The 14,753-nt window shown below is 26.6% G+C and overlaps 4 protein-coding genes across 11 annotated transcripts; 1 reads left to right on the forward strand and 3 right to left on the reverse strand.

The window, feature by feature from the left end:
- Positions 1-109: 109 nt before the first annotated feature.
- OSCP1 (Organic solute carrier partner 1) lies at positions 110-1,546 on the reverse strand. The gene is made up of 4 exons (XM_035871029.2): positions 1,413-1,546; positions 922-1,241; positions 557-834; positions 110-476 (listed from the first exon to the last, which is right to left on the reverse strand). The coding sequence occupies exons 1-4, from the start codon at positions 1,522-1,524 to the stop codon at positions 110-112; spliced, it is 1,077 nt and encodes a 358-aa protein (XP_035726922.1). The 5' UTR covers positions 1,525-1,546.
- Positions 1,547-2,099: 553 nt separating this feature from the next.
- On the forward strand, positions 2,100-5,724 carry LOC118443680 (transmembrane protein 164). 2 transcript variants are annotated; one of them, XM_085660490.1, is made up of 7 exons: positions 2,100-2,936; positions 3,011-3,127; positions 3,257-3,335; positions 3,426-3,526; positions 3,613-3,943; positions 5,283-5,409; positions 5,561-5,724. In XM_085660490.1, exons 1-5 carry the CDS (start codon positions 2,619-2,621, stop codon positions 3,886-3,888), a joined length of 891 nt encoding a protein of 296 aa, XP_085516616.1. In that variant the 5' UTR covers positions 2,100-2,618; the 3' UTR covers positions 3,889-3,943; positions 5,283-5,409; positions 5,561-5,724. The 2 variants fall into 2 exon arrangements, with proteins under 2 accessions (XP_085516616.1, XP_035726923.1); XM_035871030.2 differs by lacking the exons at positions 5,283-5,409; positions 5,561-5,724 and adding an exon at positions 4,061-4,460 and having other exon boundaries at positions 2,103-2,936.
- Positions 4,955-6,460, reverse strand: LOC118443682 (exosome complex component MTR3). The gene is made up of 4 exons (XM_035871032.2): positions 6,170-6,460; positions 5,817-6,070; positions 5,556-5,702; positions 4,955-5,399 (listed from the first exon to the last, which is right to left on the reverse strand). The coding sequence occupies exons 1-4, from the start codon at positions 6,315-6,317 to the stop codon at positions 5,103-5,105; spliced, it is 846 nt and encodes a 281-aa protein (XP_035726925.1). The 5' UTR covers positions 6,318-6,460; the 3' UTR covers positions 4,955-5,102.
- Positions 6,461-7,503: 1,043 nt separating this feature from the next.
- Positions 7,504-14,650, reverse strand: LOC118443676 (centromere protein I). Of its 7 annotated transcripts, XM_085660163.1 has the most exons (16): positions 14,543-14,650; positions 14,003-14,169; positions 13,779-13,946; positions 10,972-11,097; positions 10,729-10,878; positions 10,569-10,657; positions 10,343-10,473; positions 10,094-10,274; positions 9,921-10,027; positions 9,702-9,856; positions 9,416-9,616; positions 9,215-9,321; positions 8,945-9,136; positions 8,731-8,855; positions 8,539-8,653; positions 7,504-8,458 (listed from the first exon to the last, which is right to left on the reverse strand). In XM_085660163.1, exons 5-16 carry the CDS (start codon positions 10,802-10,804, stop codon positions 8,159-8,161), a joined length of 1,779 nt encoding a protein of 592 aa, XP_085516289.1. In that variant the 5' UTR covers positions 10,805-10,878; positions 10,972-11,097; positions 13,779-13,946; positions 14,003-14,169; positions 14,543-14,650; the 3' UTR covers positions 7,504-8,158. The 7 variants fall into 7 exon arrangements, with proteins under 7 accessions (XP_085516289.1, XP_085516188.1, XP_035726909.1 ...); XM_085660062.1 differs by lacking the exons at positions 13,779-13,946; positions 14,003-14,169; positions 14,543-14,650 and adding exons at positions 11,391-11,476; positions 11,624-12,539; XM_035871016.2 differs by lacking the exons at positions 13,779-13,946; positions 14,003-14,169; positions 14,543-14,650 and adding an exon at positions 11,391-12,537 and having other exon boundaries at positions 7,504-8,210; positions 8,291-8,458.
- Between the last annotated feature and the right edge of the window lie 103 nt (positions 14,651-14,753).

Genomic DNA, 14,753 nt, shown 5'->3' on the forward strand with positions numbered 1-14,753 from the left:
TCATTGAATGAGGTGCAAATTACATTGTATATATATCTATCTATTAAGTGCACTGAAAAAAAATATGAAGTAATTATTTTTTCAGATAGTATTATGATGAATTAGTACGTTATTCGATTTCATCAAGTAAATCAAGTAGATCCATATTGCGTGCCACTTTTTCCTGTTCATTTTCACGAAAATCTGCATAAACATTATCAAGCTTATTTTTATACTCTTCATTTATCTTTGTTTTCTCAACTTCTAATTCTTTCTTTTCAAAGTTATTTTTATCAATATTACACTTATTTTTATTATTTGAATTTTCTTCTTCATTGGAAAATAAATTTAAAGTAAAAGGTCTTTCATAAGTCTCTTCTGTTCCTAATTGAGTAGCTAACATTCCAAGTTCTGCTTTAGTGCCACAGTCTTTTAGGAAGTTCGAATCATGTTGCTTTGGCTTTAATCTTTCTGTCATTCCATATGTAGAAGAGTATCTACAAATAATAAATGTTAGTATTTTACAAATAATAAAAGTTCTTGGTCTTGCATAAAACTAGAATATTATTACACTTACATATTTCTTCCCAATAATGTTTCGCGATCGCCAAAAAGTTGGAAGGAACCTCTACAATTTTGATTGAGGTCTACATCTTTTATTTTTTGATTGGCTAATGTATGTCTATGTTCTTCATACTTTTCATTATACTTATGCAATGTTAAATTAAAACTAGTATCTTCATTCTGTAAACCAAGTCTCAAAAGAATAGAAACCCTTACACGATATGGTTCTAATTCTTGAAGGCAATCATATCTTGTTTTCCAGACTTCGTCAAAAGTTAAATCACTATAAAACTATAATACAAATATTAAAATTTAAATTAAATATTAAAATTTAATATGTTTATTGCACATAGATGTATTGGAAGGAAGTTTGTTTACATCAACGACCATCTGATGTACCAATGCAACACATTCTTGTCCAGTTGTATTGCTAACCATGTCACGCATTGCATCTATATGATTTAATGTAAGAAGAATGACTTCTCTTGGACCAGTAACTACACTCAATTGATATTTTACCATCATCGTCATTAGATCAAATAATTTGTCCATGCTACTATTATCCAATCTCATGATAGAGGATAAAGCAGCACACTCTAAAGTAGGACGCAATGATGCTACAGCTATAACTGGGCCTTTTTTAAATACTGAAGAAAGTGCTGTGACATTGAGTAAAGCTGCTGTTACATCATTTAATACTGTAATGTACAAAAAAAAAAGTTCAAGAAATTTGCTGATTTAAGCATTCTTATAAAATATTACAAAAAAGCAAGTGCTTCAGTGAATTGCTATGAATATTGAATTTCACATAACGGATGGTAGGAACAGTGCGTACGATCTTTTTCGAATATTTCTGTTACTGGACTGGCCTTGCACAGTTTTGTCGACGTCGATCTTTTGAGCTTTCAGTCTTTGTCGTAAAACATACAGCATTTCACCACCCATGTTTAAGTAGAGTATCGGTGTTGCGTGCATTGACATTTTGTTTAAAATTATTAAAATACTTCGTATAAATTCCAACGTAGCCAAAAGTATGATGTGTTACGATAATCAATTTATACGTAACCTTGACAACGACTTCATAAATACATGTATGACATATGGCGCCAACTAATGAACGATTGTCGAGAATAACATTTGTTATTCACGTCTTGAGCTGCTTATAATTTAAAAGTAATGCATTAGTACTGCAAAGTTATTAAAAAAAAATCACTCTAGATTAACGATTGTTTAAATTAGGATTATTATAAATATTTTCATTTCTTAATTTGCGATAAATTATATAATACGGCTGCATAATCGTATGTATGATAGAAAGAACTGTTATCTGATTGGCTGTTTTTACTTTCCCACAAAAATTACATTTTTTAAATATCACTAAAATACTTTGCCTTATTTACACTAGGTTTATCATTTTAATAACTAATATTATCTATATTTTAAACAGTTTTATATAAAAAAATTCGTTCAAAGAAATAATAAGAACTCTACTTAAAATCTTTTATCTAATAATTTAATGTTATATTATAAAATGATGTTATACTATCACTTGTTGGTCCTTTAAAATAAGTAAATTACTACTAGCGACATCAGTGAATTACTACTATCGTCCATGGTACTATAACAGAATCCTTTATCTTCCGTAGAAGGTCAGCTTCCTTCTTAGCTGTCCGTTGATGGTAGAAGTGATATTTCTAGAAATATTCGGCTTTTTGCATTCAGTAGATATTCTTATATAGTTACGAGTTAATGATATAGATTTAATAATATACCGATATACGTGCGTAACAAGTAAAGATGTTCAGCTTGATATAAAATACAGTACAAATATGGGCTCAATTTTAAATAGTTGTACATTATTGTATTGCAGAACCTAGTGGTGTGCAACGTTTTAAGTAATTTTGTTAAAACTTCCAGTGAATTATACACACACATAAGATATATATATATATACATATATATATATATATATATATATATATATATATCTTTATACTGTGATAGTCATAACTGTATGATTAAAAAAAATAATCGTTTTATTTTATAAATTTACAAAATATCAATTATTATTGATAATGTTTGAGTGGGCTTATGATGGTGTTAACAGTTCTATACCAAGGAATGTTGGTCCAGAATGTGCATATTACTTAAGTACAAAAAGAAAAATAATTGAAACAGCTTTTGTATCTATATTTATTATATCATTTTGGGTATGGGGTTTTAAAAAAATAACATTACCGAAGAGATTACCATATATTAATCAAGATAGACTTGGTAAAAAAGTTTTATTAATTATTATGTCTATGGTCCTGGGTGTAGAAATTGGTTTTAAATTTACAAGTCGTACCATTATTTATTTGTTAAATCCTTGTCATATTACTACTGCTATGCAGGTAAATATTTTAATACTTTCTTTGTATTTAATATTATAATTTTTATCTATGTTATTAATTTCTTATTTGTGTAGATATATCTATTAGCAGCAGATCCAAGTCCTATGGTAACAAGTATCTTCCGAATACATATGAATCTTATGAATGGTCCTGTGCTGGCATTTTTATTCCCAGAAACAGAATCTCGAAGAGTAAATAATAATAATAATAATAATAATAATAATAATAATAATAATAATAATAATAATGAAGACGATGATAATTCTTAATTTTAAATAAAAAAGAATAGAAATATAAAATAATATGAATTTATCTTTCAGATATTTCCAGATAAAGCGGTATACTATATTCAACATGGTTTAATGTTAGTAATACCTTATTACTTATTAAGAATTGGAGGTAATGGCTAACAAAATTTTTTATTATATATTATTATGTTATTTATTTTTCAATAGATTTTTTATATGTAATATTTTTTTTCTTTTTTAGGAGTATATAATGTTGAACCTTTGTCAGATTTGAACTGGTCAATTTTAAGTTATGGTTTTAATCTAGCATACCATTTCTGGATTTTGCAACTTATTGCTTTGGTATGGTATATAAATTTTATTTCATAATTTATATTTTATATAATTAGTTTTGGAACTTATAGTATATTTTATTGTGTTCTGTATAGCCTGTACAAGTGAATCTCAGCCATATGTTATGTTCAGCAGTCTTAGATCCATTTGAGGGACAAAATTATAGAATGGGCGCATTTGTACATCAGGGATTATTGTGCCCTTTTTTGTCTAAATTATTATGCTATTTATATGATTATTTGTTGACTAAATGTCCTATAACAAAAGTTAAGCCATCTCTTGAAGTTGCATTATCAAGGAGAAAGTATGAAGATGGAAATAATAAACAAGTGTCAAATAAATTAGAAAATGGACATACTCACTTAGAGTAGTTGAATCTCTAAAATTTAATGTAATTCATATATACGAATCTTTTGTAATAACAAAGTAAGTATTTAAAATATTTAAATATAAGAACATTAAAAGCAATTATTACAATTTACGATTTACAATACTATATAATCTATTAATATACCAAAATTCATTTGACTACATTTTTTTCAGAGTAGTATTTCCTGGTCATGTAATAATTAGTGATAACAAATGATCTTTGTGTGATCTTAGTGATACACAATGTATATGTATTTAAGTAGCATGCCTATTAATTTTTCAAATATTCATATTTGTTTTAAGTACTTATGAAGAATTATGCATAAATACTAATCATAATAGGAATTAATTAAGGAAAGAATACGGCAGCAATAAAGGTAGATAGTACATTAATGTTTCAAGAGCTTTTTTATAATTATAGCATTATTGATGACATAAGAAAATTTACAAACTAAAATATTTCTATACTAAATATAAATGAATAAATTACTTTTAAAAAAGATGTTTTATTAGAAATATACCGTAAATAAAGCAAATTGATATCGTATAAAGAACTATATCAAATATTAACAGTACCATAAAGTATAATTATATAAAAAAAGGACATAATGTCTTTAAAGATCTTCTATTTTTGACAGCTGTTCTTTAATGATTTATTTTACATAATTTATTTACTTTTCAATATTCAGGTTTAAATGATATATTATAAAGAATGATAATGTATAGTAGCATAATAGCATGATTACAAAAAAAAAAAAAAAATCTGTTACAATATTGTTAAAATTTATAAATACACTTTTATGGCCTGAATTTATTATGATGGCCTCTAATGTACTTCTGCTAGAGAGAGATGCAAATGAGTAGATAATGTGTGTTTATATATTATATTTTATATTTAAATTAAACTTTTTTTAGTGTACTGTTCTAAGGTAGGAATATCTACAAAATGGGATATCTAAAAAACATAATTTCAAAAATCAGTTATCTGGGTGTTATATAAATAGTATAAAAACAGAAATATGAGAGATTATTAGTAATTATATCCTATATGAATGTAAAGATAAAATAAACTGATTCAGTGGGATAGCTGTATTATTTTTTCTTATAATTATTTGTTTAATTACGAAGTAATTCTCTAAATATAAAATAAATCTATGTTTAAAATATATTTAATTATTTGATTTTTAGTTTAATAGATTTGTTATAAATAAATATTCTATTTAATTTCTTTTTTTTTACGCTCTTTTTCTTTGAATACTTTAAAAACTGATTTAACAAGGCATTGTTGTAATAATGGACATATATCTTTATTAGCTTGTTTTATGACTTCTATAGCATTAGTAATATGTTCCATATTTAAATTTCCTACCAAGAAAAATTCTGAAATTTGTTCAAGTTGCGGAAGAGATGCTTGCACTATAATGCCATGATTTCCAGAAATTAATGAATTTTTACTACAATATAATTCTTCAGTATCCGTTGGGTCAAGAAGCAGTATATCATCATAGATAGCCTATTATAATGTAATTAAATGATATTGTTACATCTTGTCATTAAATAGAATTTTATATGTTTATATTCAAAGTATTTAGAGACTGAGATACAAACATGCAGTTTGCATATAAATAAGAATTATTTAAACATTATAGTAAACTGTAAATAAATTTACCACAGTAGATGCAGTAACAAGACCAAACATAGGAACGCCTGCATTAGCTAGTGCTAAACTAGCTACAGTTATTGCAGCTGCTAAGGATGAGCCATCATTATCTAAAACTGTAGTATAAACATCTACTTGAAAGTTAGGAAATTCGTGCTAAAAAAACATAGAAAAAAGTATTATGAATAGAATGTACTGTAGAAAATAAAATAAAATTAGTAACATCTATAAAAGTATATTCTTTTTTAAAATAAATAAATATATGCTTACTAAACAAACCGCTGGTTCCAAAGCTCTCTTCAAAATCAAACTATATTCTTTTTCATTTGCATCTTGTTGATGTATTTTTCTTTTTTTACAAGAGAATGGAGCAAATTTGAATTCACAAAATAATTCACCATGTGTACAGTAATCATTTTTATTGTGAATTTCTCTGGGATCAAAGACCGAACATACAACTTTAGTATCACCCATTTCGATATATGCAGAACCTTTTGCTTGACTAATTATCCCAGTTTTTAAAACTATTAAAGATAATATGATTCGGATATTAATTTTGGTGTGTATAATTCGTTATTAGATTAAGAGTTTTTTGTAATATTCTATTTTACATTTAAACTTACATATTTCCCTCCGTTCGTTATGCGCACGACCATCCTTCCTTTCTGATATATTATTTTTAGTACATTTTTCTTCACAATTAGAATTAGTATAGATATTATATGGTACAGACACTTCTGGACCATTAATTCGTTTGTGATCTATAGGCATTTTAAATCAGTAATGTTTTTTTCTTATATAAAATACGAACAAAATATATTTCACTCTGTTACAATTTAGAGAGGTTATGTTTTTAGAACTACAAACTTCGAAATACCGCCATATTTCACTTTGAAATCTCCATGCTGTACTGATATATTCTACGATTGTAATTCCGTATCAATAATAATAGATAGCGTAACAATATATTATTCTATAAAGTGTTTATTCAGTCAATTGATACTAATTTAATTATTTTTTTTTGTTCTTAATATCATACAAAATGTGAATAGCATAATTTTAATGGTTTAAAAAAAAAGAAGAATATCATAAAAGAAAAATGATAATAGCAAAATACTATTTAATGTATTGTTATGTATATCAATGGTGATATCAATGAAGATATGAACAAGGTCTGTTTCTTAGCTGACTGCGACAATCGTTAATATTATGATATTATTATTGGTAAACGTCTCACACAGCAAATTTTGAACATTATATTTGAAAATAATAAATATAAATATGTTTATATTTAAATAGTTATCTTTTTATATCTTTTAACAAGTACAATTTACTTAATAAATTGTATACATAAATGTGCCATTAATGATATGTTATTATATTGGATTGTCCGGAAAGTTCATGCCGGTTTTGAAGGAAAATTGAAACGTAGAAGATTTAAATTTTAGTATACATTTATTAAATTATATACGTGCCATTATATTCTACAACCTTTCTTTATCTTTCAGGTAACTTGAAAATTCCGTCCTTCCAGAATCTTTAAGGTTTCTCAGCGAAAAACTTTTCTATGTGATTTTTTATCTCGATCAAACAGTTGAAGATTTTTCCATTGAGGAAATTTTGTAATGATCGAAATAGGTGGAAATCAGAGGGCGCGAGATTTGAATATGGTGGATGGGGTAGAACATTCCAACCGAGCTCTAACAACTTTTATCGAGTTATCAAAGACATATGAGGCCGTGCATTGTCCTGATGAAACACGACAGCCTTTCAATTCGCTATTTCTAGACGTTTTTATTCAAATGCTGTCTTTAATTTGTCTAATTGGAAATAATACTTCTCTGAATTTATCGTCTCGTTGGTAAAAAACTTATAATACAAGATCCCTTTGCAATCTTACCAGACACAGAGCATGACATTTTTAGAATGAAGATGGCTTTTAGGGTGGCTAAAGATGGTTCATTTCGTTTTTTCCAAGATTTTTTTTATTCAACATTATTATAAATCAGTGTTTTAATTTTATCTTTATCTATAGTGGAGGATCTACTTGGACGTTCTTTATCTTTAAGGTTAAAATCATCAGCTTTAAACTTAGCAAACCACTACTGCACAGTTCTTTCAAATACAGCACCTTCGCCATAAACAGCGCATATCTTATTTGCTACTTATGTGATATTTTCGCTTTTCTGATAAAAGAAAAGCATTAAATGCTTATAATAAATACACTTATGCACTTTTTATGCACACATTTAAAGGCATATAGAACTAACAAAAATTAACGTATCGTAACCAAAGTTTTTTCTAAATATCTTTGAAGTACCATCTTGTAGAATATGTACGCACATCATTTGTTTTCAATCATTCTGATATATTTAGACCTGTCCTTATACTACCTACCGAAAATCGGAATGAACTTTCCGAATGACCTAATATATATATATATATATATATATATATATATATATACATATAAGAATTTTGTCAACTTTTTAAAACAATTAAGTAAAATCTTTTAATTTTTTGTAATTACATGTTTCAAATTTAGATACAAATTTTTCTTAAATAATATTCAATCATTTGTTCTTATTCTTGTAATTCTGGTATTACTTGTTTTAAAAATTCTCTGACTGCAGGATAGTACTGTTCAGCAACATTGATAGCATCCTAGAAAAGATATTTAATATTATGATAGAAATTTTTCTATAAGAAATTAGAATAAAAAAGAAAGAAGAAATTATTTTTACCTCCTTAGTTGTTATTTTGACACCTTTAAGAAACTCCTTGGTAATTACATGTTTATAAGGCAGGGTGGCATAATGATTATTAATATTTAACTGAAGATTAAAATTACAATTCCCAAATTCTTCTAAAGCAGGCGATTTAAAAAAATAATCATTTTGATTGCTAAAAGCCTATATAAATATTTTATTGAATTATATATGTATTATATTTAATAATATGTATATGAATATATTTTATAAATATTATATACCTTATTATACCAAAAAGCTCCTGCTATATCTGTAATATAAATAGATATTGTCTCAATGTTATTGTTAAAATCGTTTATATCTTGTTTTTTTAGAACTGCAGCCATTTCCAAATATCTACAAAATTAACAATCAAACATTGATAAGATGTAATAAGATAATCAATAAGCAGGGGTTCATACTTCCTGAATTACCTTAATATCAGTGCACAAATTCTATTAACAAGCGCACAATTTTTAGTTGCAAATGCTGCATAAATTACAGGAGCAGGAGCTATAGTCCATGATGATATATTACTATGAGATTCCAATTCAAAAAGCTGATCATAAAAAAATAGTTATAATTATGATAATTTTTAAACAAATGGAGAAAACAGAAAAAGAAAATATTATTTAATTCAAAATATACCATTTCATAAAATGTCAGACTTTCAGATAGAAGTAATATATTGTATGAATGAGCATTTAAACCAGTTATAATAAGATCTTTTGAGATCTTTATAAGAATAGAAATAACGTCAGTTATTTTATCCTTTGGTGCTTGTCCTAAAAATGGTGCTGGTACTTTTTGACAACATTCATCAAATCCTTGATTAACGAACTATTAAAAATATTTTCCATTTATTATATATTTAATAACCAATAATATATATATAATATTAGTAAAATTTGTACGTACTATATTGGTGATAAGAATTCTACAAGTTTCTATAATTTTGCATTTGAGGACAATTGATGATTCATAAAACATATTTTTTATATGTGGTAATATCGTTTGCTGTACTTCTATAATCAAAATAAATATCGAATAATTTTTATTTGCGATTTTTCTTGGAGAAGAAAAAATAGTATAAAAAAGTTTTATATAAAAAAATATTACCTGTTACAGATACGAAGGTCATCCATTGTAATAATTCTAATATTTTAATATCATGTTCTCTGCTGTTTAGATACAAATACTCATCAATGAAAAGATTTACAACAAGTATACCTTGTTGCATATATTTACAAAATTCGACGGTCATATCGAGTAGTTTTTCCATTTCTGTTTCAGAAAATTTACCTCTTTCTAATATAAATGCTGTAATAATGCAATAATAAAAATTATATTTTCAAGAAATTAAATCTGATGTATAATAGCTACATATTCCATACATATTCCATACCTCTTCTAAGTGTATTATAAAGGTTGTAAGAAAATCTACTTTGAAAATGAAAATTAGCATATGTGAGAAGATGGTAACCGGCCATATTAACTAACAAAGATATTGCATTACAAGGTAGTTCAATACTCGAATAATGCTGTCCTAATTCATTAATGCTGTAATATTAATAATATTAATAAATTGTCGAGATATTTTAAAAATGAGATAAATAAAACTTACTTATATACATCAAAAATAGATTTGGCATCTTTTTCTTTAAAGATACTCGAACCAATATGAAAATATCCAACGGATGGTAAGAGTAATTTTTCCCTTCTTTTAGAAAACTGTAACAATCATATATATTTATAAACATAGTCAAGTTATATTATGAAATACAAAAACAATTATACTTTTGAGATATTCCAATTAAAATGTTCTTGTATTTTATTAAGGCTCTGTTGCATTTCCGAACGATCTTTAGCATCTTTTAATGCTACTCGTAATACTTCTGGTATGGGTTTCCAAACACTTTCTATATTCATAGTTTCAATTCTTTCTGGCACTAATTCAGGCTTATAAGTTTTAAATAAGCTATAAAAAGAAATGTACTTATAAGATTGTCAATTTTCTTATTGTGGATAATAATCATTGATACATACGAAAGTAGGGCAATAGTATGCTTTTGTCGATTGGAATGCTTCTTATGAAGAAATAATATTCTAGAAATATTTCGACGTGTTACATCTTCTGGTTTTGTTAATATATATATCACTTGTGCTATATGCTTCTCCTTTAATAAGATGGATCTTATAAGCATAACATATTAATAAGAGATTAATCTATAAATGTAAATCATATTTATTAAATAATAAAACATGACAATACCAATCTTTCTTTTCTCAGCATCCAATGGAAAAATACATCATAGTACATACTAATGATTTTCCTATCGGCGAGACCATATTCCCACAATCCTGAAAAAGTATGCCGGATATTATATCATAAACTTGTAATTTGACAAACGCTAATATATTTTTTACGGTACCAACGATCCATTGCATAATTATAATTGCCACTGTGATTTTTAGGTCATCCAAGGATGACAAACACCATGTTATCATAAGCTTAAGTGCTTCATTTGATATTTTATATATTGGTACTAGACATTTTATTAGCAAAATGTTTTTTACAGCACCTAACAAAAACAAATATAATAATAAATAAATAATGCATAATAATAAATGCAAGGATAATATTTAATATAATATATATAACTCTTAATACTAACCAAAATTAATATGTGTAATAATATCTATCAATCGATCAATATCCTCATTCGATAATCCTTTTGTCGTAGCTTTACGTTGTAATATCTTGATACCATCATCAAATCCATCAAATAATTTTCCTTTTTCTAAAATAATCCAAGGACGTATATTATGTTCTTTTATATGTATTATTTTTCTAATTTTAAACGATAATTTCTGTTTCTTAAGAATTGTATTATGTATGAAAACGATCTACTTATTTTAATTGATATGTGATATCAAATGTTACATCTAATTCGTAATTATATTGCTTACTTTCAAAAATGATTGGATGTAAATTTATACATAAGATTCGTTAAAAACTTTTCACTCGTGACATATTTTTATTTTCCAAATCATAATTTCACATTTCTTTTCTGCACATCTATCATTCGCTTACCTTTCAAGTTATTTAAAAACTTAGAACTTAACTTAGAATCCTCCGTATCTTCATCCATTCTTGTAAGAACCCGCGCAATTACTTTACTATTTGATTACGAAAGTTCGCACAGACGCATAAACGTTAGACATAAAATATAACAACATAAGAACTAATATCTATGATGTATTATTTAGTAATTTCAAATAGCAACTGTGGCATTGCTATCAAATTCCATTTATCATAGTTATTACCATCAGATTTGTGTTGATGAAGTGTAATTATAGATGGCACATTAGTAATATTTCGAATTTATATTATTTGTAAATAAAGTTTGAATTAAAATAATATTTAAAATGTAGTCTTTTCTGATAAATGTTTTAAATACTATGGTTTACTTTTAAATTATACTGTGGTTTACTTTTAAAATTAGAACTATATGGCCATTTTATACGTTGCGTTTTCTCCGCTGAAGTATAAACTGCATGTTTTAAGGCTGTTCATCGATTCAGTAAAAAATATTGTGCTGAGACATGCGAGACTTATAAATAGTAATTAATAAGAGTAAATAAGAATAAATAGGAATGATAATAAACATAAGTGCGATAAAAAAGTTGTTTATACTTAGTTTTTTTAAGAAATTATTCAAAAATTTTAATATATCCGATTCATTTATCTATTGAAGTATGATTAGCAATGTAAAATGAAAGTACGTTAATGTTTAGTTGAAATTAGATTGAAAAGATATTAGGAAAGTTTTAAAATATGCCGTTATTCGCTTGGTAGTACTTGAATCCCATAAAATTTCAATACACCACAGGTACTACCAACTCAGGTTTCACCACGAAGAGATTACTGCATCTGCAAATATACGAATTGATAGTGATTCTACTCTACTCTAAAATTCACATTACGCGATGCCATTCCATGGTAAAATTAAAATAGAACTAAGAGCTATTCTCGAAAGTTTCTGATGAATCTTCGAAAATATTCAATAGCCTATAGTTGCCCTCTTGTGCCACAATTTATGAAGACCTCTTCGGCATAATAGTCTCTTTCTTTGCTTCGTATCCTAACCTAATTGATTATCACATAAAAACTGTAACGACAAAATTTGATTCCAAATTCTAAGATATGAAAAAGAAAACCCTAATACAATTCTAATGTATCTGAAAAATATAAACTTTATCTTTTTGGATAGAAACTTATTATTATCTTTTCGAAAGATAATTTTTTGCCGTGTAGGAGAAATTAGAATTAGTATATTTATTAATTGCTAAAAATCCTGAGCTAAAAATTAATTAATTTATCATTTAGGTCTATGGATTATGACTCTACTTAATAAGTAGAGTCTCTTTATTTTTTAACAATAAGTCTCTTTATTTTTTAACAATCATTCTATTCGATTTTTCTCTTTCAAAAGTAATAACTCTATCGAGATTTTTCTTTTATCAATCCAAATTAATTAATTAAATACTTAATTCATTGTTATTTAAAAATATAAAGTAAGTCCTTAGACGCTCCTTTTTACAAATGATTGTTTTAATTATTATAAACAAATCATGCACAATATCGTTTGTAATCCAAAGATTAATCCATTGCGAGTGATTTCTTTTTCATTCTTTAATAATACTCATGAATAATGATTCTTTAATATATTCTCATGAGAAAAATATTTAAAAATGTGAATTAAAATATTTCACATTTGAAATAATCATAAATGCATTTGAACATTGAAGATCCTATCCTGATCTAATAAATAAATCAAAAAATAAGAAATCATTCACAAGTGAATCTCTATGAAGAAATTTACTCGTGATCATTCAATGCTCTATCTACGAATTAATTACAACCAATTATCCGTGTCGATTCGGACTATATATCTTCGACATGATTGAGTGATCGGAAGGGGACTTAAAAATTCATTTATTACTTAAGAAGTTCTGCAATGGGTTTAAAACACTCGTTCGCGATTTAGATCGAAATTGAGGATAGATGATTCATGGATAAGATCCTCTTCAATGATGCATTGACTCTAATTTGTGGTAGTTATTTCTTAATGGCCTATCACTGAATTTACTTCACGAAAATCTACTGCTTTTTTATAAATACAGTCTGTGTGACTATTAAAAAAGAACAACAATTTGTGAACAAACACTGACTCTAACGATTGCATTGCAATTTGTCGATGCAAAAACACTTGTTTAAATCACGTAAACGAACAAACACTGCTTTTATTTAGCGATATTTTTATTTTAGCGATATAAAAACTCGATTACTTCATTACTACGCGCGTGCGCGATTACAATGAAGTTATGAAGCAGAAAAATACAAACAAAATAATTAATATCACTGTTATAATAACAAATTGTAGAAATTATTTAAGAAATGTATAATACGAAAATATACTTAGTTTAGGTCTGCATTGCTATTTGCAGGATAGACATCCTGAGAGAGCTTCATTGATTACTTGTCGAAATACAAAGTAAAATAGATCCAGTGATAATCAAAGTCGATAAGAGGTTCGATTTTGTTGATGTCATACATAGCCAACGATTGTCAATTTAAAATTTAAATCTAAAAGAAAATAAATTTAATAAATTATTCAAGAAATATGTGATATACGAGAATACCTCCTTTAACTCTTCGTTGATACTTATAGAAGACACATCCTAAGACATCATCAATGATTACTCGTCGGAATCCAAAGGAAAGTTAATTCAGTTATCGTCAAAAACAGAAGAGGTTTGATTTTGTTGCGGTTACACGTAATCCACGGACGCCAGTTAAAAATTTAAGACTAATGCAAAAGAAATTAATGTTATTTTAAATTTCTCACGCGTAATGATCTTTGTAATGATTAAATGAATGTTCTATTATTTCAATATTAATTTATTGTAGTTCGTATTCATTAAAGATTGATTAAATGGTTGTAAAATTATCGAAAGTATTAATTTATAAGTTTTCACGTTTAGAAAGAGAGACTATCGATGCATATTCGTCGGAGTGTAAAAAAAATTAACTCGATAATCGTCAAGGTTACTAAAAATGCGTATTTGTTTATATTATACAAGGCAAAGTTTTTCGCACGTTACAATCTTTGTAACATTGGGCAGGAATTTCCTTATTTTTCCCATAGAATCATTTGTCCAAAGAATGATCGAGTGAATTACCGTAACTTCTTCGTACGAGTATCATGAAACGCATTTCTTTGTTTTTGGAATGGTTCAAAAAATCTGATCATCAGTTGTTTACGTATACAAGCAAACATCTAATCGCTATTTCACGGACAACATATCCCATTTAAGCACGATATGGATATCAGTAGTGGGGGTATGAGCTTTTTCTTTTTTGTCGGAAATTTCGAGAGGCGCCACAGTACAA

The sequence above is a fragment of the Vespa mandarinia genome, chromosome 1, assembly GCF_050613455.1.
Source record: "Vespa mandarinia isolate Hongniang chromosome 1, ASM5061345v1, whole genome shotgun sequence".
Taxonomy (NCBI): Eukaryota; Metazoa; Arthropoda; class Insecta; order Hymenoptera; family Vespidae; genus Vespa; species Vespa mandarinia.